Source organism: Gilbertella persicaria, assembly GCF_025201335.1.
Source record: "Gilbertella persicaria strain CBS 190.32 chromosome Unknown B0P05scaffold_34, whole genome shotgun sequence".
In the NCBI taxonomy this organism is placed as follows: Eukaryota; Fungi; Mucoromycota; class Mucoromycetes; order Mucorales; family Choanephoraceae; genus Gilbertella; species Gilbertella persicaria.
Window position 1 is genome coordinate 4366 of NW_026251995.1, and position 22896 is coordinate 27261.

Here is a 22896-nt window from a genome sequence, read left to right on the forward strand (position 1 = left end):
ATAAAGATATCTACAGAGCATGCTGAACCATGATACAAGCAATTATCTGTAGTCAAATAAATAAGAGATACACCTGATTGGTTGTTGAAAGAAGCAGAGTGTTTGTGGTAGCATGCTGTATAGAGGAGATTTGACGTGGGATGGAGTCAATAGAGGCCCATTTGGCGCTCCAATAAAATACAGGGCTGGTATCCTTAGTTGGTATTGTGTGGAATCAGTCTAACGTGTGGAACAAAGGGTAGAAGACAGTTATGAGTTGTTTGAGCGCAGTATGCAGATTAAGGCATCGGATAGAAAGTGAATGAGAAAAGTGTGTGTCACATAAGCAAGACTTAAGGCTCACTCCAGGTAGTCAAATAAGTCACCAGCAAATTATACGAATGCGCTCAAGATTTTTCATTGGAAGTCATAGAAGCCAATGTTGCTGACATTAACATATTTAGTAGAGCCCCATCTATAGCCTAGTGTAAGACTATGCTTGTCATATTGGTCGAGGAGAGATTGATATGACTCCTTGGTAAAAATCAACGCGATATTTTCTGCATAAAATAAGCCATTGACAGAAGCAATGAATTTGTTGACAAAAATATCATCCGTCATGGATGTAGCATGCAGCAGTTGAGGAAGATCGTTGATATGATGGTATTAAAAAGAATGAATTCCTCTAAAACCCCACTTAGTGATGTAAAATGACACAACCTAGTATTGGGCAAAAGATCTTTTATCAGGATATTGTTAAATAGATTCTTTAGCAAGGCTAAAAGATCAAGAGACATAGTGGTTTGGAATTGACACCGAATGAAATTACGATCTGCTGCGGTATAGCCGGATTTGATGTCTAGAAAAGCCATTACCGGGACTACTTTATGGTGACAGCGTAATGAAGTGCGAATCTCGGCAAGACAAAGGGCTTGTTCGAGGAAACTTTTGTATCCTCTAAAGCCACCTTGAGTAGTGTCTAAGGGTAACGCTTGATTTTGAAGGAAATCTATAATGGATTTTTTAAGTTTTTCCTATGAATTGAAAACATTTGTGTAATTCACCAGCAGTGAAATACATACAGCCAACGCCAGTAAAGACTAAGATGTGTTAGCAGATATATTCTAAAAACTATGATAACTCGAGTGACAGAAAGAAACCGGCCCAAAGCTTGTAAGTATAATGAATCCACAAAAAAAATAGTCAATATAGAAATAAAGAGTGTTAGATTTGGCTAGACGAGCCGAGTCATCTAGCTTCATAGCTATTAAAGTCTTGTATTGATGTCTTTTTTAGCCCCTAGTAGTTGTAGGTTAGCGTGAGTTGGTTTTAGTAGTCTTTGGGGTTCAAAACGAAGTTGTCAAAATAAAGACTTTCACGAGCAATACTCTATGAATTTGAGGCTAAAATGGCCATTTTCTGCGAATCGCTTTTTTTTTCCAAATCAACTTCAAAAGTACTATGTGCGTCATTAGACATTGCTTGTACAAGTTTGAAAAGCTCAAGTATGCGCCAACATACTTTAAGCTCTCTTTATGCGGTTATGCAATTATATACATTTGTCTGGTCGTTCGATAGATGTAGTGTCATCTTCAGTTAAATAATTACACCAAGGATATTTCCGCGTTATTTTAATGAAATAGATAAACTCAATCCAAGAGTTTCAATGCGCTTTGCATGATTCAGTGGAACCAATGACACTTTGCGGCTGAAAATAACTAGTTTATTATGTTCATCCATCATGGAGATTATCTTCTCTTGCTGAAATCCTGGCTAAACTATGTACTTTTTAGAATCCGAGCTCTTAAGTAATTTATTTGGTTTGAATCTATTGTATGAATAGAGCATTTTGACGATTTCTCATACAGTAGACGTAAGACTTTTGCATCATGACAAGAGCTTAATTCTTTCATTTCTCAGTCCGATATAAGTTTGATTGCTTATTCTATGCCTTACACTTCAGTAACTACCGTGCTACTCTCTTAGTCCTGGATTAACGGGCTTAGGGCTCTCAGTCTTGCGTCATCTTGTCCTTTGCAACAAAATAAATGATTCGTATCATCATTAGGACAGTATTACCGACAAGTGTATGATACTGCATGAGGAAGCAAAGGCTAACGAAGGGAGAAGGAATAGATTCTTTCATAGAAATCAACTTTTTAAAGAGACACAACAAAACGAAAGATGCTCCAATCGATAAAAATGCATAAGTTACAACAAGGACACCTTAGCCTCTCACGAAATTGCGTAGAAAAAGAAAAAAGAACCGCTCCTAGGTGGGCTCGAACCACCAACCTCCTGATTAACAGTCAGACGCGCTAGCCAATTGCGCCATAGAAGCTGATGTTTTGAGAGAATTTAAAATTACTACTCATGTTTCAGTTTAGTTGCTATGTAATGTTTCTACCTTTGAGCCATATTTTTCTTTTCTATCTTGAACCTGTTTTTTTTTGTCGATACCTCTCTTTATGCAAACTAGCTTACAAAAGCGAATGAACAAAGTTGAATTTTAGCATAAAACTACTCCACAAACTGAGTTGAATAAATTCAATCTATTTTTTCTTCTGTCTTTTATACATTTATATGTCGACAAATGATGACTTTGTTAATCCATACTAGCCTGATCCATTTTTTTTTACAAGACAGAACCATAAAAAAAAGGGTCCAGATCAGGTTCCTTTATGCCAAAAAAAAAACAACTGGTAGATGACCTCGAAGGTCATCATCAATAATTTTCATATAACAATCAGATAAATCATTGACCAGAAATAGTAATTTCTTTATGACTGTCAAAAAAATAGAGGTTCACCCTTATCAGTACGATATATATATATATTTCATGCTTTCTTGATAAAACAAGTGGATGATAAATGAATAAACTTGATTTGAAACAAACTGTCTTTGACATTTAAAAAGAGAGGATAACTTATTTATACAAGTGTAACATATCTGGAATCCAGAATACATGCATGCAAAGAAACAGCAGAATTGAACAAACACAAGGTGATTAAAGTTTATTTTTTTTTCAACCTTAAAAGGTACTCGTTGTCTGTCATGAATGGTGTTGTGAGATGAAGAGAGAATAGATATAAAATAAGAGAAAAGGTAAGAACACAGAGAAAGTCCGTTAGAACTTGTATAGGCTTTTATTTCTGTCGTGAACATATAGAATCTAAATAAGTCTTCATTTACATACTAAAATATATCATAATCAATTTACATGTTGTATACACAGCATTATTCATCCCTTCTTACACTAGTTATGCCTTAAAAGAGCAAGTATTAATATCATGTATAAATATATCTTTCAATCACAGTTTTATCCGCAGCTTCGATGGATGTCTTCTATCTTAGTTTAAACATGTTAATGATCAGACCATCACATAATCACAAATTGACATCTGCATCAATACCAATGGTAGACGAGGTCTGTGCCCTGATCATGTTCCCAGTTCTTGTGTACCTTAATCCATTCAACCGATTAGCTAGTGTATACACACTCAGTCCCAAATCAGGGATAATCAATTATCATACAAACAGTATAAATACAATACAAAATATAACCTTTAATAAAGCAGACTTCTTTTGGCCGTTTTGGTTCTAATCGACTTATTGATTTGACCATTTTATTAGTGATTATATCACACAAGTACCGCTTTAGCGTGTGAATTATGCGTTGCTGGTCCTGCCTGCTTTTTGTCAAGGTCTGTTGATGTCGCTTTGTGTCGAGTCTCCTTGGTACCTTGTATCCGTTCACAAGATTCAAGAAACCATGTATAGTTTGCAACACTTGCGTTCTGGTGCTGATGTTATGTTGGAACTGTACAGTATGATAGAAGGTCAATTGGGTCCTGCTGCAGCTACAACTTGGCTTCACATCAAGATGATGTTGAAAGCAAACAACCTGTTCAAATCAAGGATTATGATATGAGTAAAGATGACAACCTTCGAGTCTCGACGCTTCCATATCATGATGCTCCTATGAGCATGACAGATATACTACAAGACCCTTTAGTCTGAAAAATAGCCATGGTCGTCGTTATGATCCATGCCTCACAGCAATTGATTGGTATTCATGCCGTCATGTACTATTCAACAGACATGTTTACTGTTGTGTTTGACTCTACCATGGCCAAGTACATGTCAATTGTTACCTTTGTGATCAACTTTGTGGATGTTTTTCCTGATGTTTTCTTGATGGATCGTATGGGTCGTCGTATGTTGTTGTTAGTGTCTGCTACGGGGTCTACCGTATGTTGGTTTATGTTGTCCATCGTTTATGTGTATCACCATGGCCCATGGATGGTGGCTTCTCTGTTTAGTTATATGGTCTTGTTGGATGTAGTCCTATTCCCTGGATACTAATTTCAGAATTGACATCAGCGTAAGTCGATGGACGAGGGAGGGAATATCATTGACCACTTTTTTTTTTCTAGTCATACTTCTTCAGCTGTAGGATCCAAGGCTACAGGCATCAATTGGTCTATGAATTTCTTGGTAGGGCAGTGCTTTCCTCTTGTTTTCAAAAGAATGGAGGGTTATGCGTTTATTGTCTTTGGCGTGATAGGTGTGCTCATTGTTTTGTTTACTTTTTTTCATATGCCAGAAACTCGAAAGAGATTCCTTGAAGACATTGTGAATCAGTTCAAAGCTTCGCTTTAATTTTAATAAATTGATTGTTATTTTACATATCCAGCATGTTGATGAGTTCTTTTGTATATTTGGCAATTTCATAAGATTCTTGAGCCAAGTTTCGTTTGGCTGCAGCATTGGCATGTTCAGGTGCATGAGCAAAAGAAGAATCTCGAATACGAATGATCTTGCTGTTGCATCGATCAAGGTCACTGAGGATGATATTGCCCTGGTTTTTATAGCGTAAGCCATCACCGTTTGAAAAGGACATTTTGGCAACATGCACAATGTTGGACACGATATCAATAATCGAGGTAATGATGCTATACAGATGACCGTCACTTGTTCTTAACGCACTCAACAAGTTTTGCACTGAGGAAACTATACGGTCTGTTTCCGTCTTGAGGAATTGCTATTGAAGTATTAGGTGTTTGTTGTTGGCTACATGAAGCTAGTTTCTTACCGAGAGTTCAAGTGGATTCATGATACCAGCATGAGGAAGTGTTGTAGGACTCGGCCCATCATGCGCTTCAATGGGTCTCATGCCTAGTAGTTTGACAAGATCCACAATGGTATTGGTCAAATTACTAGCAGCAGCGTCCACTAGACTCACAGGACTGATACCCATGCCTCCAGCATAGTTCTTTGCGGCAGCCAACAAATTCGTCAATTCATTCGAGAACCGTTTCTTGATGTCATACAGTAATTCCTGATGTTCTGTGGATAGTCCTACCTTCAGTTCATATTCTTCTACTTCGGATGTAATCGATTTGCAAGCCATCACAATGGTTCTCATAGATACAAGTACATCTGTTGGCTTACTTGATCTACATCATCATCATTAGAGACAGCCTCTTTTTGTATCCTTGTTACCTTGATGTCTTCATCAATTCATCAATGGCTGTCTGGTAATCAATGATAAACTGATGACCAATGGCTCCTTTAGGATTTGGTTTCAGCAGAAATGCTTGTGAAAAATCAGCATGATCCATATTTACTGATCTCACTTTAAAACTTCTTAGTTCCATACTGATGGTTTCGTATTTCCTTTTCCATGATCGCATCTAAACAAAACAAAACATCAATTCATACTCCTTTGATATCTACTTCTTTACTTCGTCTGTTAGAGTCTTGATCTGTGCTTCTGATGTCTCATTCTGAGCTCTTAGGGCTTCATTTTTACTTGATAAGTGCTTCAGCTCTTCAATCAATTGTTTGATTTCATGCTTAACTTCACGAACAGCCTTTTACATTTAAAGAGGATGAATGTATCATACATTACACAAGACACTTACCACTTGTTGTTCTTGATGTTCTTGATTAAGTTGATTGTATTTACTATCCAATTGGCTGTATTCTTTTTGCATTTGTCTCAATTTGATCTACTCAGATAAGAACGCTTGCTCTCATAAAAAGACGTACTTACAGATGCACTTGAACTATCGGATGGATCCTACTCAGTGATGGTGAACATGTGTCATGCATTCCCCCCTTTCTTTTTTTTTTTTTTTTACTTACTGTCTCAAGAGATAATTCAAGCATCTTTATCCTTTTGGCCATGGATGCAATCTTGTTTTCATATTCATACCGTATACTCCCTACATCTCCATGTGTGTCTGTTATCGATGTCATGTCAGGTCGAGGTGTCTTGACCATATTACCCAAATCTGCCATCAAACTGTCTAACGATTGTAGATTTTCACCGAATGCCTGTTGTTGTTGTTGTTGTTGTTGTTGTTGTTGTTGTTGATCATCGTCATCATTAAAATTCACGGCTTCCACACTAATCATACCCTTCACAGGCACAATATGCATTGATTGACTAGGATGAGCTTGTGCATCAATCGATTTAGAAGGCATAGGAGGAACATGTACATCTTGTTCAGACACAAGGTATGGATATCGTCGTTTGAGTTCATGATAGACATCACTGGCTAGATCTTGAAATCGTGTGGTTGGTAATGTAGCTAATTTTTGTCTTGCTTGATTTCGTCTTGGATGAAAGTCATCGCGTAAAGGTAAAAAGGATTCTATGATCATTAAACATATAGTATAGGCTGGTACTTACTGCTGTCGAGTTGCCTTCGCATCATTTCATCATAGACATCTGTTGCCAGTTCATGAAACTGTAGATTGTTTAATCGAGATAGTTTTTGTCTTGCTGTTGTTCTTTGAGGAGGTACGCCTTCTGCTGCCTCTAAGAAGAATGAGTACTATGCCAGAAAGTGCGGATTTACCTCTTGACAACATGGACGCAAGATATTTTTCTAGTTCTGTAAAATACTGTTTTGCATAAGACTCTTGTATAGAAGCATTGGTCTGTCTACTCGATGAAGATCCAATAGAATAAGCAGTAGAAGTGGATTGTGTCTTTGATAATTTAGCCCATTCTTGAGAAGAGACAGACTGTGAAGGTGATGTCCTACTTTGAAATGACATGATTAAAGAAAGAATAATAATAATAATAAAAAAAAAAAAAAAATTATTTATAGTCTGGGCACACAAATCAATTTATTCTAACCAAGATAGCACGTGTCCAAAAAGACAATAAGAAACAACATCTTAAAGAAGTCTATCATGTTGACAACTTTTTAGAGTAATACAAACATTCAATATATTTTCTGTAATGGTGAAGCAATAGACATGGATGCACGTTTCTGGCTTTGTTTTGTCTTTGGTTTATCATAAATATGGCACTAGATACAAATCAGTAAGATGGTTTTAGTTTATTTGTTACCTTATGAGCATGACGAAACCAAAGGACACTGTTCTTTCGTTTTGAATTACAGATAGGCACAAATTGCTTGCATTGATGACAAAGACCTTCAATCACATCGTTTTCACCCGCATGTTTCTGCAAGGGTTGTTCAAATGGTTTACCAGACACAGAAGAAATGCCATGAAAGAATTGTTTATGGTACCAGAATGCACTGTTCTTTAATTGAAGCCATTTTCCAGGTTGACATGTATCACAGTAGCCTTCTTTTGATTGACCTGTATAGCGTACCCATTTAGGTGTATATTCATCTTGATCGAATCGTAATTTCTGACGACGAGGAATAGCATTAGGATCCTTTTTCGCTGCTTCCATATCTGCTTCTGTAATGATCGGATAATCTTCTTCGTCTTGTGTGCGTATTCTTTTTTGACTGGGTTCTGGTTGATGAGCATCTACCATACGATGCCAAGTAGAGATGTCTTGAGGTGTAGCCACACTCGCACGTCGACTGCTGATCATAGGAAATGAATCGAGTTCTGTTGAATAAGATCGTTTGCGACAAGGTGGTTGTGACCATGGCATAGGATTAAATTGGATAGGAGGAGGTGTGTTTGTAGGTGTTGTTCTTGCTGATATCGAACTTGATTTCTGCATGAATGGCATCTCTTCAGACATGAAAATATTAGGCATGGATGCACGGTGACCCATATAAGGATGGGATTCACCTTCCATCACTGTTGTTAAATGTGATCTTAATAAGGAAGGAGGAGGAGGAGGTGGTGGTGGTGGTGCAACCATCATTGTTGGATGGGTCATACGAAAATTGAAGTCAGCCATGCCTCCACTCACAGCAGCTACTGAATGACGCCTAGTGTTATTATTTTGTCGAGTAAGACCTGGGGTATAGTCTAATTCAGCGTTAAATCAATCTTTTTTTTTTTATAGATATACCTTGTCCCATCCATGGGTATGGTGTATCAAATATATCCATCACTAAAGCATCTGTGTCTATATGTTCAGCATCTTGTATGTCTACTACAGGATCATCTTGAGATAAAATAGCAAAAATATCTGGTTCTTGTCTTGTGTTATTATACATTTCAATAAGAAAGAGAAAAGAAAGAAAAAGAGAAAAAGAGAAAATTAAAAAAAAGTATGTGTGTTTCAGTCTGATTGACAAATCATGTGTGTGTGTATATATTATTTTCGGTGAAAACATTTTAATTGGTATATAAATTTAAGCCAGCAGCAAAATCCATGACAAGTATACGCTGATCTTGACTTGCACTATAAAAAAAAAAGAATTAATTATTTTTCTTTTTTTTTTATAACTTACCTTACTATTTTAGTAGCATTCAATTGAACATCAAATATCCAACTTGAATGTCCACTTTCGAATTTCAAGGCACAAGTACCTGTCTTGATGTCCCAGACACGTATGGTTTGATCATAACTTGCACTCACAATACGGTCTTGATCAATACTTAATGCTCTCACAAGATCAGTATGACCTTCACAACTCAAAAGACATTGACCAGACTATCAAGGTATTGAATGAGATCATGGCTTAGATCGTGTTGTTATTTACCTGTGCATCCCACACTTTGATTGTCTTGTCACTTGATCCACTCACAATGCGATGACCATCAAATGCAACACAGGCTAATCCCCTTGTATGGCCAGCATATTTATGAAGACATTCGCCTGTTTCTATATCCCACATCTTGATCAACCCATCACCAGAAGCAGACACCAATCGATGATTCACTAGCTGGATCGCATTCACAGGTCCACGATGCGCCATGATTTTCCTGATCAATTGTCCTGTCATTCTGTCCCAGATACAGATCGTATGGTCTTTAGAACAACTCACAATATAATGTTGATCAAAGCAGACATCCAGCACACTTTCTGTATGGGCATTGAGTTGCATGATGGGCTGTAATGTACGCATATCCCATACTATCACACTCGTATCACTTGAACCAGACACCAATATGGCTTGATCGTATTTCAAACAGAGAACACTGCCTTGATGACCATAGAGTGTATGGATCGATTGATAGTGTTCTAAATCCCAGATCTGTATGGTTCTGTCTCGACTGCCAGTCACAAGTAAGGTCTGATCAAACTGAAGGCAATAGACACTATCTTGATGACCCATCAGGTGATGAGTGGCAGCATGGCCTAATTCCCAGCGTCTGTTGAGAATAGTATGGTGTTTATAGAGTTCATACCAATCCATGGTAACTGTCTTGGGCTCAAAACAAGCAATGGCCTCTCTTCTCCAAATATCGTTTGATCTGACCAGATGAAACCATATAGATGATGTTTGTGATAGACGACATAAACTTGTCACATCTAAATAGGATATAATTTGACTTGTAATCTCATAGGGTAAAGTATTGATGGTATCTAGTGTCATATTAGTTTAAAGAGGTTACAAAGGTATAAACATGTACCTTTTTGTACAGTGTAGAATAACATGAAAGAATAAACAAAAAAAAAAAAAAGAAAATAAAAACAATATTGCCTCTTGTTGCTATTTAAAGGGAAACAATAGCATACATATATATTACTTTTTCTGTGCCTCATTCATCAAAAAGGGTAAAAAAAAATAAAAAATAAAAAAGATGTTTTCTAAAATCCTATATATAGTAATTATTTATTCATCCATTTCCATATCAGCCAATCCATGAGATTCTTCAGATGCTTTACTCATTTCATAATATTGATTTGGGTGTTCAATCGTCTCTACTTGCTTTGTATTTGGGTGTGTCACTTCAAAATGACGCGTACAAGCTACTTGGTAATGTCGTTGACGAACCAGTTCCATGATTTCATCTATCTGAGGTTGACTTATTTTATCTCGTCTGAGTCTATTCTCGAGATTGACAGCTGAGAAATGTCGGAAAGGACAGCCGTGATTATCTCCCGTAGAAGGAGGATTGCCCGAGATAATTTTCATGCAACTAATATATATATATATATATATATATATATATAAATAAGTACCATAACCAAGTGTTGTCTACAATTACCTGTGAGGTGTGTAGTTGGTACGTTTGCCTTCAAGACCATAGTTGAAACGGATATTATAGGCATGTTCCTTATTGAACTTATCGTCCGTCATACTCGAGAATGCAGTTCGCCAAAACAAAAGTGCTTCTTCTACAGATAGGCCAATCCCTTTCAAGAACAGACCATATTGTAAACGACCTCCGTGTCTGAGATGTTTATCAGCACGTAATGCATCATGTAAATTACGCATACAGAGAGGAGCATGGTGATGAACTGCCTATATACTATAGGTAAGTGGTCTATGATCGTCCTATTCTACTTACAGCATCCACTTCTTTAGCAGAGAGAGATCCTAACTGACTATGGTCTACACTATACAGTTTGCCCACATATTGTTTCTCGACATTTAATAAGATAGGCTTCAGTCGATCATCTTCTTCCAGCCTTGGTAATAATTTAGCAGTGGCTTCAAGTGCCTTCTGAAGATAGTTTTTGAATTCCAGCATGACCAGGTTGATTTGTTCGGTCATGGGAACATAGGCTTTTCCTTTGTTCAGGTACACAGATCGATTACCTACCATATGAGGCACTTTTTCAAAATCCACTTCAAAAAAGGTTTCCAGACTCACATAGTCAGATACAGACATGCCTTGTTTGGGTCTGGAACACGTCTCTAAGGCTTCTCGCATACTTTCTTTTTCTTCCAACGACAACTATGATTTTCGTTATCATGCCTGTCATGTCTTGTTCTATACTCACAATCTTCCAACTCAGGTTCAAGTATTCTAAAAAGTGTTTCTTTTCTTCCATTGTTTCTTGTTCAAATCGAAATTGAAATAAGGCTGTTTCTTGTTTGATAAACCATTCACGTAAATCCTCACTAAGCCATGTTAGCTTTTATTATTATTATTATTATTTTTTACCTTTTACAATAAGCCATGCGAAGGACAAAATGACTGATATGGTCTTTGCGTCTTTCTTCATACAACTCATCTGATTTTGATTGATTGGACCGAAGTGGCAAGTGTTGTTCTATTGTCTTTGTAATCTCTGTCTTGAGATCTTTGTTTCGTAATGAAGCAGCTTCAATAGCTCGGAGTACTTGAAGACGATCCAATGCAAACCCTTCAAATTCTTCAATCGTGATTTCAGCAGGTGGAGGTTTTAGATAGAAATTAAGACGAAAAGGGTATTCATCCAAACTAGCATGTTGACCATCTATAAAAACAGTACGTCCAGCATGCGTTGATTGAGCAGCAGCAGCAGCAGCAAAACGATTAATTCTATTTCTACTTTTAAACATGATGAAAAAAAAAAAGAGACGCGACTTGACGCGTGTTTATTAAAAAAAAATTATTATTTTTTTGCTTTTAATTCTTGTCGCAAGGATTCAAATTCACCTTCTCTTTCTGCCATCGACATCTTTAAACTAATCAATTGTGATTCTGTATCTGCCAATTGATCAGCTAAACCGATATTGTTGGCTGCTAAACGTTCGTTTTCTGTCTTGAGATCAGCCAATGCTTTCTCGAAATTCGCCTTCATACGCGCCATGTCATGCTTGAGCTGATCTTTTTCATCTTCTGTACGGGCATGATCCATCTTGGTTGTAATGATACGCTGTGTCAGTTCTTGATTCTCTGTTCTGATCAGCTGTAATTGAGCTTCAACCGACCGAAGGTGTTCAGACAACTGTCCATTCATACGGCGCAAGTTATCTTCTTGTGAGACCGATTTGGACTCACGCGCTTCTTCACCTGTGAACTGTTGTGCTAAACGCGCCATGAACCGAACAGGTAGATCAACACGATACGTATCTTGTACAAACCGATCACCGTCATCGCCAAAGACAGAAAAGACACCATTGCACAAGAAATCGATCAGTGTCTCGAAATGAAGCTTGAGGATCTTTTCTTGGTTACGGACAAGCAAGGCCAGTCCGATCTGAATCAAGACTTGGGTGCCTTCCACCAACAACAAGTCGATCACTCGAAACACCATCTCGATAGGACAACGGTAAGCAAATAGCGTAATGAACCATTGGGAGGCATACATGGACGGCGTGACACCTTCGTTCTCCATATGTCGATGGATCACAGGTAGTTTTTGTTGACATACATGGTCAAATTGGTACAGCTGCTGATGAAGGACTTCCATGCGTGGCGTAAAGTGACCACGTAAGCCGTATTTGCCCATCAACTTGATCAACACACAAAAAGCGTTTTCTTCAGACATCTAGATAGATCCCAGTTATTATGATGCTTCATGTTTGACAATACGTACATGAAGTAATAGACACCCAATGATAAAAGCAAGTCCTTGGCAATAGCCTACTTCTTGATCGAAAATACTATAGGCTTTCGCTACATTAAACAAAGCTTGTCTGCCTGATTCCTGCATAAAATAAGGGTGATTAGGAAACGTTCTTGTCAGATCTCTTTGGATCTGTTTCTCAAATGGACTGGTGGATCGTTTCAGGATCTCTTTGTATTCTGATTCCATATCAAAACTGTCTCGAGATTTAGCAATGATTTGCCATAATAGACCACGGATAGGCGAAGGCATACCTCCCTTGGCGAGATGTTGACGCATATCATCCATTTGGGTCTCAATCAGTTTACCAAAATCATCAATCACCATGGACCAAAAGTCTACTAGACAGGTTAGTCATACAACACGTCATGCCTTATGACTTTACTTGCCCCAATCAATGCTGTTGTTCTGAATGCCACCTTTTTCTTTATAAATCTTGAGTTCTTCCATGGCTTCTTCTTTTAGCATCAAGTGCTTTTCAGAGTCGTATTGGTGATCATGATGCGAGAATCGTCTAAACTTGGACACCAGTTTATCAAAATGACGATGATTTGAGGCTGGTGAGCGTGGTATGCCTATTAATGAAGGCAAACTTTCAGAATATCGTTTACTCTGTCTTTGTTGGTATGTCTCTGAAGGCTTAACGACAGACTGAACAGAGACGATCGAAGCAGGCCGTGGAGGTACCTTGAAAGGATTGTTGAAGGAAGACAAGATACTGTATCGACTGTTCTGGCTTGTACTACTTCGATGGGTTTCTTTGGAAGTACGAATGTCTTCGGATGTCTGTGTGGCTGAACGTTGTCGAGGAGGTGGGTTCTTGAGGATAGGAACACTGGTGTTCAGTGGACGATGTGCCTGGTATTTCTCGTCTGAAAGATTAGGTGTGGTAATATGTGTTTCTATTGAGTCATCGTCGCTGGTTGTGCTGGGTAGTTTTTTCTTGACTTGGTCAAAATCAGATTCATCGTCACTGGAAGCTTCGTCATCTGTTCTGACATGGATCCGAAAACCAAAGTGGTCCATGTATTCATTACTGTTGGGATTCAAAAGGGCATCATCGACCACATCTAAATCATATTCAGCCATTTCTAAACTCTCATCGTTTTCATCATAATCTGAACCAGAATCACTTTCGTACTTGTGTTGAACAGGTGCATCGTATAATGTTGTCATTAGAATAAAGAAAAAAGAAAAAAGAAAACGAAACAAAAAAAAAGGGAGGGGGACAGAAGACTATTTTATCTTGTGCAACTATCCAATTAATTATTTTATTCTTATGCAAAACTGTTTAAATAAAGCCAATCTAGAGAGTGTCAATAAAACAGAGAATCAGGATAGACTCTATACATACCTTATTAGCAACATCCAAAGCATCAACATCAGCAGTCAAACGAACAAAGGCCTTTTTATAGCCATCAGGTCTGATGAGTGTGTTGACTTGAGCAGCTTCGACATCATAAAGACGCTTGACAGCATCCTTGATTTGGTTCTTGTTTGCCTTGACATCCACAAGAAAAGTTAATGTGTTGTGTTCTTCAATCTTCTTCATGGCAGTTTCGGTGTTGAGGGGTTGACGAATTACACGGTATTGATCCATGCGAGGGGCATGGGCAACAGACTTGCGAGCATACTTGGGAGTACGCTTCAAGACCAATGTCTTGGGAATGTGGAAATGGGTAGACGTACGAATCTTACGGACACTGTTACCATGGACACCTTTGAGGGCGGCCTTCTTGGCAGCTTGAGCCTTGGCTATTATGATCAGATTAGTCATCCATCTTTGTATGACTATGGTGACGAACCTGTGTTTGCAGGCATGTTAAAGATGGATCTTTAGTCAATTGTCATCATCCTTGATGGAAGTGAGGGGGGCCTGTGTGCGTGTGTGTGTGTGTGTGTGTGCCACATGCGTACATAGATCCAAGCTCTCTGTTTGTCCATCGATCTTGCCCGCTTCATAATACTGTTCGGACCGGACTTACTTAGGAACAACGCATTTGATTCCACCAACATGATGTATCAAACTGCATATCATCGTCTTCGTTAATGAGAGTATCTATAGCCATTGCCTCTTGAGATATTTTTACGAATCTGAGCTTGATAAAAATAAATAAATAAAGGGGATTTGTTTGACACCATCAAGGAATCGTGTCATCAAACTCAGTCTAAAATGCCAAACAACACTTGTGCCTGAAAACTCTAAATCGCATTTAAACTCAGTTTTTTATTGTTGACAGAGATGCGTCTGTGTATACTGATGACGTGGTTTAAAAACAGGGCAAATGGGTTTCACAAAGTCAAAAAGAATAGACTCTTTAGTCAGGGAAAATGCTTATATAAACTATTCATAATAAATGCTATATATAGACATCTCCTGACATTGTATACATACATATACAAAGGAAAGCATGTTTTTCGTCTATTCATTTTCATTGTTCAAAAGTCCGTTTTGAGAAGCATAAAAGGGTCTACGTCATTGATTTTTTTTAACTCTTTTTTTCGTTTTCTTTATCTGTGATCATACATGTGCACTTGTGTGTATGTGTGTAAACAGGTCTACCTTGCCCTTTTTTAAAGAATACATACACTCACTTAAACTCATCGATCCTTGATCTTTTTATAAATAAAATGGAAGATTATCGAAGTAAACTCAGATCCTTCAAGACAAATACCTTACATCAAGAAACAGAAGAAAAGAAGATCAAAGAAGAAGAACCCGACATTTACCAAGATGATGTGTTATATCAAGATGACCCAGATAACCTCAAGATATCCAATCCAGACATCGAACCCTATTTCCCTCCTTCACCTTATGGAAAGAGACGCGATCAACCAGCCGGTGATCGATTTATACCCTCACGAGAAAGAGACTTTGTTCGCGATTTTCAGATGCTTGATTCCTCCTCAAAACGATCCAGCGATCATCTCAACACAAGTGTACCTGAATCACCCACGCATCAGCATGAATCCACAAGACGATTCGGTGCTTTCTTTCGTGCAGAAATCTTGGACGATTTATCTGCTGTGGAAGAATTTGTCTCGTCCGAATCGCCTCGTACGCCTAGAAGAGTATTGCATTATGCTGGTCATTCTACAGACAATACATCATTGGAACACACTGAACCCAATGCTTCTCGCTTTCAAACATCACCTATCAGTGAAGCAGGTCGACGTATCTTGTCTTCTTCAGATCGTTCCATACGTCATATCAATCCGAATGCCATCAAGATTCTAGACGCGCCTCAACTCCAAGAGGATTTCTATCTCAACTTGGTCGATTGGGGTAAGCATGATTATTTAGCAGTAGGATTAGGTACCGCTGTTTATTTATGGAATGCAAGTACAAGCAAAGTCACCAAATTATGCGACTTGAATACAGATGCAGTCACTTCAGTCAATTGGTCTCGCGTAGGCTCATTATTGGCAGTAGGTACACATAGTGGACGCACGATTCTGTATGACACTGAAACATCCAGACCAATTCGAAGTTGGTTTAACCATTCAGCCCGTGTAGGCAAGTTAAATCTTGATTTACCTCTACTTTCAAAACTTATGCTCTCTATTTAGGTGCCATTACATGGAAATCCAATATCTTGACAACAGGCAGCCGCGACCAATCGATTTACCACCATGATGTACGTTCCTCCAATGCTTATTTCTGCAAATTATCTGGACATACACAGGAAATATGTGGGCTGAAATGGAACAAAGAAGGCACCATGCTTGCTTCTGGAGCCAACGACAACACACTCCTTGTTTGGAATCTACATGAGAACAACATACTCTATCGACTGACTGACCATATAGCTGCTGTAAAAGCCATCAGTTGGAGTCCACATAAACGTGGTGTGTTAGCCAGTGGGGGAGGAACAGCAGACAAGACAATCAAGTTCTGGAATACGTTTAATGGGACACTTACTTCCTCGCATGATACAGGATCACAGGTCTGTAATCTTGCTTGGGGTAAATTGACGAATGAGATTGTGTCTACTCATGGTTATTCTGTGCAAGCTGTGAGTACATCTAATTCAGTCACTGTTTGGAAAGCAGACAAGATGCAGAGAATGGCTACTCTGACAGGACATAATAGCCGTGTATTGTATTTAGCTATGAGTGAAGATGGCAATACAGTTGTTACAGGTGCAGGAGATGAGACACTCAGGTTCTGGGATGTCTTTTCAACTGTCAAAAGTACAAAAATCATGGATCCTGAAGATAGAAAGGCATGTCTTCGGTAACATTCTGTTTATATTTGTTCATATATATATATGTATATGCTTTCTTAATAAATAATACTTTGTATACTTATTGTGATTCTATTACCATGTTTGGTAATGACTTTTCCTTCTTTCGTCTTTTCTTTACTTTTTTTTTTTTTTTATGTCGACTAATGAATATGATCCTTATGCAGGTCAATATCCACCTCCGCCACCCTTACCTGCAGAAGATTTAGCTGTGCATGAACAACTTTATCGCCGACAATCAGAGCCATTTTATCTGATAGATCAATCACATCCTAGAGATGATGATTATCATCCTTCTAGTGGTCATACAGTCACTGCCTCTCGTCATTCTATGCCTGAAATAAGAGGCCATTACTATGAAGAACAAGAACAAGAAGATCCAGATGCTATGGATTTAAGAGACTATCTTTATGCTGAACGACAAGAGAAATTACGAAATCAACAGACTGTATCAAGACCTGAAGTCTATTCAGATAACGTGTATTATGAAACTATATCTCCTACCATGGTATCCCCGCCTATTCTGTTTGAACCATCGTTTGTGTCTCCACCTCTATTTCAACAAGGTAGTCATCCTTCCATGGTACCTCCTGTTCTATTACCACCACCACCACCACCACCACCACCAATGATGATGATGGCTAATACAGAGAAATACAGTCAAAGACACACTTGTTGTTGTTGTGGTGGTGGTGGTAGTGGTGTTTCTTGTTTTGCATGTATTTGGACACTGTTCTTGATTGTCATTTTTTTAGCTGGTATAGCACTGATTGTTCTCTCTATTATGATGGGCCATCAATGCAATAGTGAATTTGCAGCACAACATGTTATTTTATGCAGACAAGAATTTCATGATGGTACTTTATATGGTGGTATTGTGATAGCAGGACTAACAGCGTTAATTATCGTGTGGCGATTATTGAAATGGCTATGTAGAAATCCTCTTTGAATAGTCATCAATTGTTTATTGTACAAAAAGAAGTGATATATAAATAAAATGCATAAGTTGTCTAATGGTTCAAGAGAAATAAAGGGAGGAGGGGAATACACTAATCCTTGTTCTTTTCCTCTTTCTTGCTTGCTTTCTTGGATTCTTTTTTGGCTTTCTTTTCAGCTTTCTTTACTTCTTTTTCTGCCTTTTTGGCTTCTTTTTCTACTTTTTTGGCTTCTTTTTCTGCTTTTTTGGCTTCTTTCTTGGCTTTCTTGGCTTTTTTGGCTACTTTCTTTTCATCATCATCTTCATTATCATGCTTTCTCTTTTTACTCTTTTTCTTCTTTTCATCCACTTGTTCATCAGGATCCACAGGTCTTACGAAATCTTTCATTACACGCTTGAATTTACCTGTCTGATCCACTAATCCACGACCACCCTTTCGAGCAGTACGACCTTCACAAGCAGCAAACAAGTCTGCATCAGACACTTTGATAGAATAATCTTTTAATTCATCATCCTCTTCCTTGTCAGATAAAGTAGGGGTGGCTACAGCAGAGGTGCTTGCACTCTTGACAAAAGAGCCATATAAGGAAGCACTGGCTACACGCTGAGCAATATTGATATGAATATCTTTAACGGAGTCCATCATGTTGCGTTGATCTGCCATAGACGATAATGTACCATCCGATTCTGGTTGCACTGATTTGCCTGTAGGTCGCTCTGTTGAAATAATGCCTGTCTTTGAACGACGTGTGTCTCCCTTGGTCTTGGTGGCTACTTTGATTTCACCTTCTTCTTTAGCAACAACAACTGAACTGGCACTTTTGTTGTACAGGTGATCCCACCATGCAAATTCCCATTGACTACCGTTGACACCGACACCTTTCTTATCGTTCTTGACAGAGACGCTGATATGTTTGACGTTGCCTTCTCTGTTTTTACCAAGACCTTCACCACTATGGATCACATAAGTATCTTGACACACTTTTTGTTCATTACCTTTCCCAACCAAACTTTTCAAGTTGAGTTTGTGCAAAGGAACCTCTCCACTTATCCATACTATACAGAATAAAAAAGAAAAAGAAAAAAAAGGTGGCAACATGAATCCTTCATCTTGGTCAGGGTGTGGCTTGTGTTTGTGACCATCTTGCTTCTTATGGCAAATGATATAAAGGTTTCATTTTCATATGATTCTTTTTCTTTGCTGCATCGAACAGATTTGTTAGTTACGCGTCTCGTAACAGACGTTGTAAGGATACCAGAACCGACCCTGATCTTACATAAGAATACTATGCTTCGCCTGAGGCTATAGGAGTGTGCGTATCCCGGCGGCATCTGGCCGTTTGCTTTAGCTTGTATTCCCTGTCCTTGGGCATAGACAACTACTCCTCCATCATATAGGCCTTTTTTCAACAAACTGAGTCGTGATGACCGATAGCGCTAAATGCAACGGAATTGTCCACTTGCTTTTTTTTTTTTATTTTACAAAACATTACTTTTATTCACGGTTTGGTGAGAGATGCAATTTTTTTTTTTACCAAACCCTTTTGAATGGTGTGTGTAGCTAATTTTGAATATGTCAGGACAAACAACATCTGAAAGACAAATTGTTTGGCTTTGGTTGTCACTTAATGACTCAAGTAAGTGTGTCTTGTGTTCTTGCTCAATCAAGGCAATGGTGTCCAAATATTCCTAAATAATTTAATCAATGTTTGTTTGCTTGGTTTAAGAACTTACTTTCAACTTCAAGAAAAATACAAAAAAATTCAAATTGCACTAACAAAAAAAAAAATAAAGATTGCATACCTCTTTAGAACAAATTGCACTTAGCCCAAACAACAAGAAAACCATGAAATTCAATTGTTGAAATAATTTTAACAGAATGGACCGAGATACCCGAATGCAAAAACATAATTGCTTTATTTCAAGTCAGCGATTCCCAAGAAAAAAAAAAAAAAGGAGTAATGATGCATAAGAAACCTAAAAAAAAACGAACATTAAAAGTTGTCTGATATTGTTGAACGTTAGAAATCTTTAAAACGATATTCTAAGCTGTAGAAAAAAGAGTTCAGATTTATACCAAACGTGAATCGAAAGATTATGTTGCCCAAAAGAAAACGCAGAGCCTGGTCATCGTGCCTTGGTCTATCCTAGCCTCAGACGTGATTCGTAACTGAAAGCAACGATATAGTCAATAAAGGCGAAATTGAATTTAGAGAAAAAAAAATGATAGCTTTGATGGTCAAGCATTTATCGGTTGAATCACATGACATAAACTTACCATTGTAAGCATATACATGTTGTGAAACCAAAGAGATACTTGTCTAAAGTTTTCTCATATTTAGTGCTGTTCCCTCGGGAACTCAGCCCCTTTTCTTCTTTCGTTCGCGTTACACATACGAACCCCGCATTTTTTATTTATTTAAGATAAGCATCTGTCAATGGAACAGGCATAAATGTGTCTTGAGATGTATCAACTGGCATAGCTGTATTATTCTTTTGATGTGTGAAATAACTGTTCCATTCATCAATATCAAACGACATAGGCACACCCCAAAATGCGGTTGCATTAGGCTCATAAGTAGGTGGTACATAATTCTGGCTTGTCTGTGGGAGTTCAGGTGACAGATCCACACTTGTGTTTGTACTCGCATAATATTTTTCTTCCATTTGTCTGGTTTCGTTTGTTGAGTTGAACTCAGGCTCAGGTGAATTCGGTACAGCAATGGAGGCTGGAGGAGGGGGATTCAGTGGTTGGTGTCGGTTGCTGCCAGAACGTGTATAACTCTGATCGACGCAGTCAAGATCAATATCTCTTAGTCCCGCCAAGGCACCCAGAATATTACAGAGCCGTGCTGATGTACGCCATGTGGTCTCTACTTCATCCATACACCGCATGATTTTGTTGATACTAATCTTGGCTTCAAATGCAAACATGGAGTCCAATGAAGCAGCATTATAGATAAAGATAATGCCTGCTGTAAAGATAAAGAAAAGCGAGTAATTATTCACATTCTTGAGACGATCTTCTGCTAATAAGGATTCTGAAATATCCAAAATCTTATTGGCTGCAAAGGTACATATGGAAGCAGATGGGAAAACAGAGGGAGCTATTTTTTGATGTGGGCCAGGAATAAACGGTCGATGAGCCAAGATTAAGGTTGTATAGAACAACATGTGTAATTGACAGAGTTCAAGAGAAGGTGCAGACGCACGTTCATTCAGTCTTGTGTTGGGTGGTCGGTATTGTAAGTTAGGAGGCAACTTGGACATCCATTTATTCAGCTTCTTGTCCAAGGAAGACACCACACTATCTGAAGTAGACATATTAGATAGTTGTTTCCTAGCTCGCACTTTGTATAGATCACAAATCACATCGCCTAGTATTTCGCAAATTTTGATAAGTGAATGGAAGTTTTCCATAATACGTGGCTTGCGATCTAGATCGTCTTGTTCATTTTCGGAAGGATAAGGCGTATCATAATCTCGCTCATCAATCATGGGTGATCGACCATGCATAGCACAAGCGAGTCTATCAAGTACAAAGCAACAATAAAATGCTCTTTTGCGGTTTTCTTTTTCAGTAGGTGTGAGGTCCCAGCTATCACAGTTTCTATGCAGTCCTAAATTTTGTGACATTCGAATGGCCTATTGATAATGAGTCATTTTCCTAACTTTTTTTTTTTTTTTTTTTCGTACCATGCCACTATAAAGCCATCCCCTTGTTGTCTTGAGAGCACCATTTTGATGGCTACTCATAAGCAATAAGGCTTGAACAGTGGATACTTGAAAGCTATCCCATTCCAGATCAAGTAGGATCCGAGCCCGCTCGAAAAATATATCGCCTGCTGTTTCTGGTTTAGAAGGATCCGCTCTCACACGTGTATCCGGGGAAATACGTGATGCCAAAGCATACATAGCGTTGAGTAAAATAGGTGGGGGAGAAGGCACAGTGTCATTATTCAAGGCCTCCATAAAAGACTGTTTGTGTAAGATAGGTAAGAATGGATAAAATGTACTAAAATAAAGGTCAAGTAAATGGTCTCTTAAATCTGAAGGAGGCACTTCAAATGGATCTACAGCGACTGATAAAGAAGGTGGACTATCTTCAGCATGCTCTTTTGAATTAAATTGAAATGCTCGGTTCTGAAAGTTCTTGTTGATCTTGAGCATATAAAAGCCAGATGATCTGCCATAATAACGAAGCTGGCCATTTTCATCAATCGAGAGATTGCCAATGTTGTTGGATTCATCATCATTGAGCATGGTTTTTTCGTTATCATCTTCTTGTTTAATCATAGGTTCAGTCGTTGTCAGAGGACCGCATTCAGCTTCAAATCCCGAGAGTGTTTCTCTACGCATTGGTCTAGGTCGAACAAGTTCACCATAAGCAGTTTCAAGTGGTGCATTTAATTCGTTAATAATAGCTTGAGAGCGAGGGTCATCTTCTTGTACAATACTGCCCAACAAGGCTTCTAATCGATGCAGTCTTCCTTCAATGGCTTCAATGTAACCTTTAGGCGGACCTCTCTACATTTAGATGAGTTTGATACTCTCCGTATCGTATATGTACCTTTTTTGTTGATTCTTTATAATGACAAGTAAGACCTAATGTACTACAGTTGTTACAAAAGGGCGATGCACCATCGCACTTTACTTTCTTTCGTCGACATTGTTCACTGAGGAGAATGAATAAAACAAAAAAAAAGGAGAGCGCGCTTTCTATGTTTAAACTCACCAGGCTTTGCTAACTCTTTGTCGTTTATGTTCAGCGTGGTCGGTCATAAGAAAAGAAAGAAGAGAGAAAAAGAAAAGAAAAGAAAGAGAGAGAGAGAGGGGATAAAAAGGGAAAAAAATGGGAAGGGGCACATTAAAAAAACAGAAGGATTTTTCACGTCATGAATTCCTCAAAAGGTAAATGTGGGGGACAAGAAAGAAAGCTGTCAATTAGTAAGCGTATACCTTTTTTTTTGCTCTTTCTTTCTTATTGGGTTTGTTTCTTTGATTGTATTTGAATAAGTTGGCTATACCCTTTACCGCTACCATTCATG

General features: G+C 38.3%; 11 protein-coding genes and 1 non-coding gene across 12 annotated transcripts; 4 read left to right on the top strand and 8 right to left on the bottom strand.

The window, feature by feature from the left end:
- Positions 1-2246: 2246 nt before the first annotated feature.
- Positions 2247-2320, bottom strand: B0P05DRAFT_t75. Its single transcript has one exon. It is a non-coding gene; the product is annotated as a tRNA-Asn (tRNA).
- Positions 2321-3567: 1247 nt separating this feature from the next.
- Positions 3568-4641, top strand: B0P05DRAFT_639405 (general substrate transporter; the record flags this gene model as incomplete). The annotated part of the gene is made up of 5 exons (XM_051583714.1): positions 3568-3806; positions 3863-3993; positions 4039-4230; positions 4302-4363; positions 4416-4641. Exons 1-5 carry the CDS (start codon positions 3692-3694, stop codon positions 4639-4641), a joined length of 726 nt encoding a protein of 241 aa, XP_051432484.1. The 5' UTR covers positions 3568-3691.
- Positions 4642-4663: 22 nt separating this feature from the next.
- Positions 4664-7050, bottom strand: B0P05DRAFT_589336 (uncharacterized protein; the record flags this gene model as incomplete). The annotated part of the gene is made up of 9 exons (XM_051582728.1): positions 4664-5023; positions 5075-5438; positions 5485-5675; positions 5727-5855; positions 5907-5993; positions 6038-6064; positions 6130-6641; positions 6680-6808; positions 6849-7050. The coding sequence occupies 9 exons, from the start codon at positions 7048-7050 to the stop codon at positions 4664-4666; spliced, it is 2001 nt and encodes a 666-aa protein (XP_051432485.1).
- A 46-nt stretch (positions 7051-7096) lies between these two features.
- Positions 7097-8529, bottom strand: B0P05DRAFT_551253 (uncharacterized protein). The gene is made up of 3 exons (XM_051579334.1): positions 8282-8529; positions 7349-8238; positions 7097-7307 (listed from the first exon to the last, which is right to left on the bottom strand). The coding sequence occupies exons 1-3, from the start codon at positions 8427-8429 to the stop codon at positions 7221-7223; spliced, it is 1125 nt and encodes a 374-aa protein (XP_051432486.1). The 5' UTR covers positions 8430-8529; the 3' UTR covers positions 7097-7220.
- B0P05DRAFT_551257 (WD40-repeat-containing domain protein) lies at positions 8460-9835 on the bottom strand. The gene is made up of 3 exons (XM_051579335.1): positions 8919-9835; positions 8667-8869; positions 8460-8617 (listed from the first exon to the last, which is right to left on the bottom strand). Exons 1-3 carry the CDS (start codon positions 9753-9755, stop codon positions 8551-8553), a joined length of 1107 nt encoding a protein of 368 aa, XP_051432487.1. The 5' UTR covers positions 9756-9835; the 3' UTR covers positions 8460-8550.
- Positions 9836-9964: 129 nt separating this feature from the next.
- B0P05DRAFT_495160 (eukaryotic and archaeal DNA primase, large subunit-domain-containing protein) lies at positions 9965-13875 on the bottom strand. Its single transcript, XM_051575369.1, has 9 exons — positions 13054-13875; positions 12635-13002; positions 11772-12586; positions 11454-11634; positions 11275-11339; positions 11111-11231; positions 10675-11064; positions 10372-10628; positions 9965-10302 (listed from the first exon to the last, which is right to left on the bottom strand). Exons 1-9 carry the CDS (start codon positions 13838-13840, stop codon positions 9996-9998), a joined length of 3291 nt encoding a protein of 1096 aa, XP_051432488.1. The 5' UTR covers positions 13841-13875; the 3' UTR covers positions 9965-9995.
- B0P05DRAFT_192817 (ribosomal protein L23/L15e core domain-containing protein) lies at positions 13869-14545 on the bottom strand. The gene is made up of 2 exons (XM_051573184.1): positions 14019-14545; positions 13869-13970 (listed from the first exon to the last, which is right to left on the bottom strand). The coding sequence occupies exons 1-2, from the start codon at positions 14439-14441 to the stop codon at positions 13956-13958; spliced, it is 438 nt and encodes a 145-aa protein (XP_051432489.1). The 5' UTR covers positions 14442-14545; the 3' UTR covers positions 13869-13955.
- Positions 14546-15160: 615 nt separating this feature from the next.
- Positions 15161-17001, top strand: B0P05DRAFT_551267 (quinon protein alcohol dehydrogenase-like superfamily). The gene is made up of 2 exons (XM_051579336.1): positions 15161-16181; positions 16235-17001. Exons 1-2 carry the CDS (start codon positions 15296-15298, stop codon positions 16903-16905), a joined length of 1557 nt encoding a protein of 518 aa, XP_051432490.1. The 5' UTR covers positions 15161-15295; the 3' UTR covers positions 16906-17001.
- Positions 17002-17047: 46 nt separating this feature from the next.
- On the top strand, positions 17048-17860 carry B0P05DRAFT_589343 (uncharacterized protein; the record flags this gene model as incomplete). The annotated part of the gene is made up of 1 exon (XM_051582729.1): positions 17048-17860. The coding sequence occupies one exon, from the start codon at positions 17048-17050 to the stop codon at positions 17858-17860; it is 813 nt and encodes a 270-aa protein (XP_051432491.1).
- A 100-nt stretch (positions 17861-17960) lies between these two features.
- B0P05DRAFT_589344 (uncharacterized protein) lies at positions 17961-19221 on the bottom strand (the record flags this gene model as incomplete). The annotated part of the gene is made up of 3 exons (XM_051582730.1): positions 17961-18801; positions 18845-18904; positions 19136-19221. 3 exons carry the CDS (start codon positions 19219-19221, stop codon positions 17961-17963), a joined length of 987 nt encoding a protein of 328 aa, XP_051432492.1.
- B0P05DRAFT_551270 (uncharacterized protein) lies at positions 19057-19660 on the top strand. The gene is made up of 2 exons (XM_051579337.1): positions 19057-19357; positions 19429-19660. The coding sequence occupies exons 1-2, from the start codon at positions 19273-19275 to the stop codon at positions 19539-19541; spliced, it is 198 nt and encodes a 65-aa protein (XP_051432493.1). The 5' UTR covers positions 19057-19272; the 3' UTR covers positions 19542-19660.
- Positions 19661-20060: 400 nt separating this feature from the next.
- Positions 20061-22693, bottom strand: B0P05DRAFT_192992 (fungal-specific transcription factor domain-containing protein). The gene is made up of 4 exons (XM_051573185.1): positions 22584-22693; positions 22419-22524; positions 21545-22375; positions 20061-21493 (listed from the first exon to the last, which is right to left on the bottom strand). The coding sequence occupies exons 1-4, from the start codon at positions 22628-22630 to the stop codon at positions 20264-20266; spliced, it is 2214 nt and encodes a 737-aa protein (XP_051432494.1). The 5' UTR covers positions 22631-22693; the 3' UTR covers positions 20061-20263.
- Positions 22694-22896: the final 203 nt, after the last annotated feature.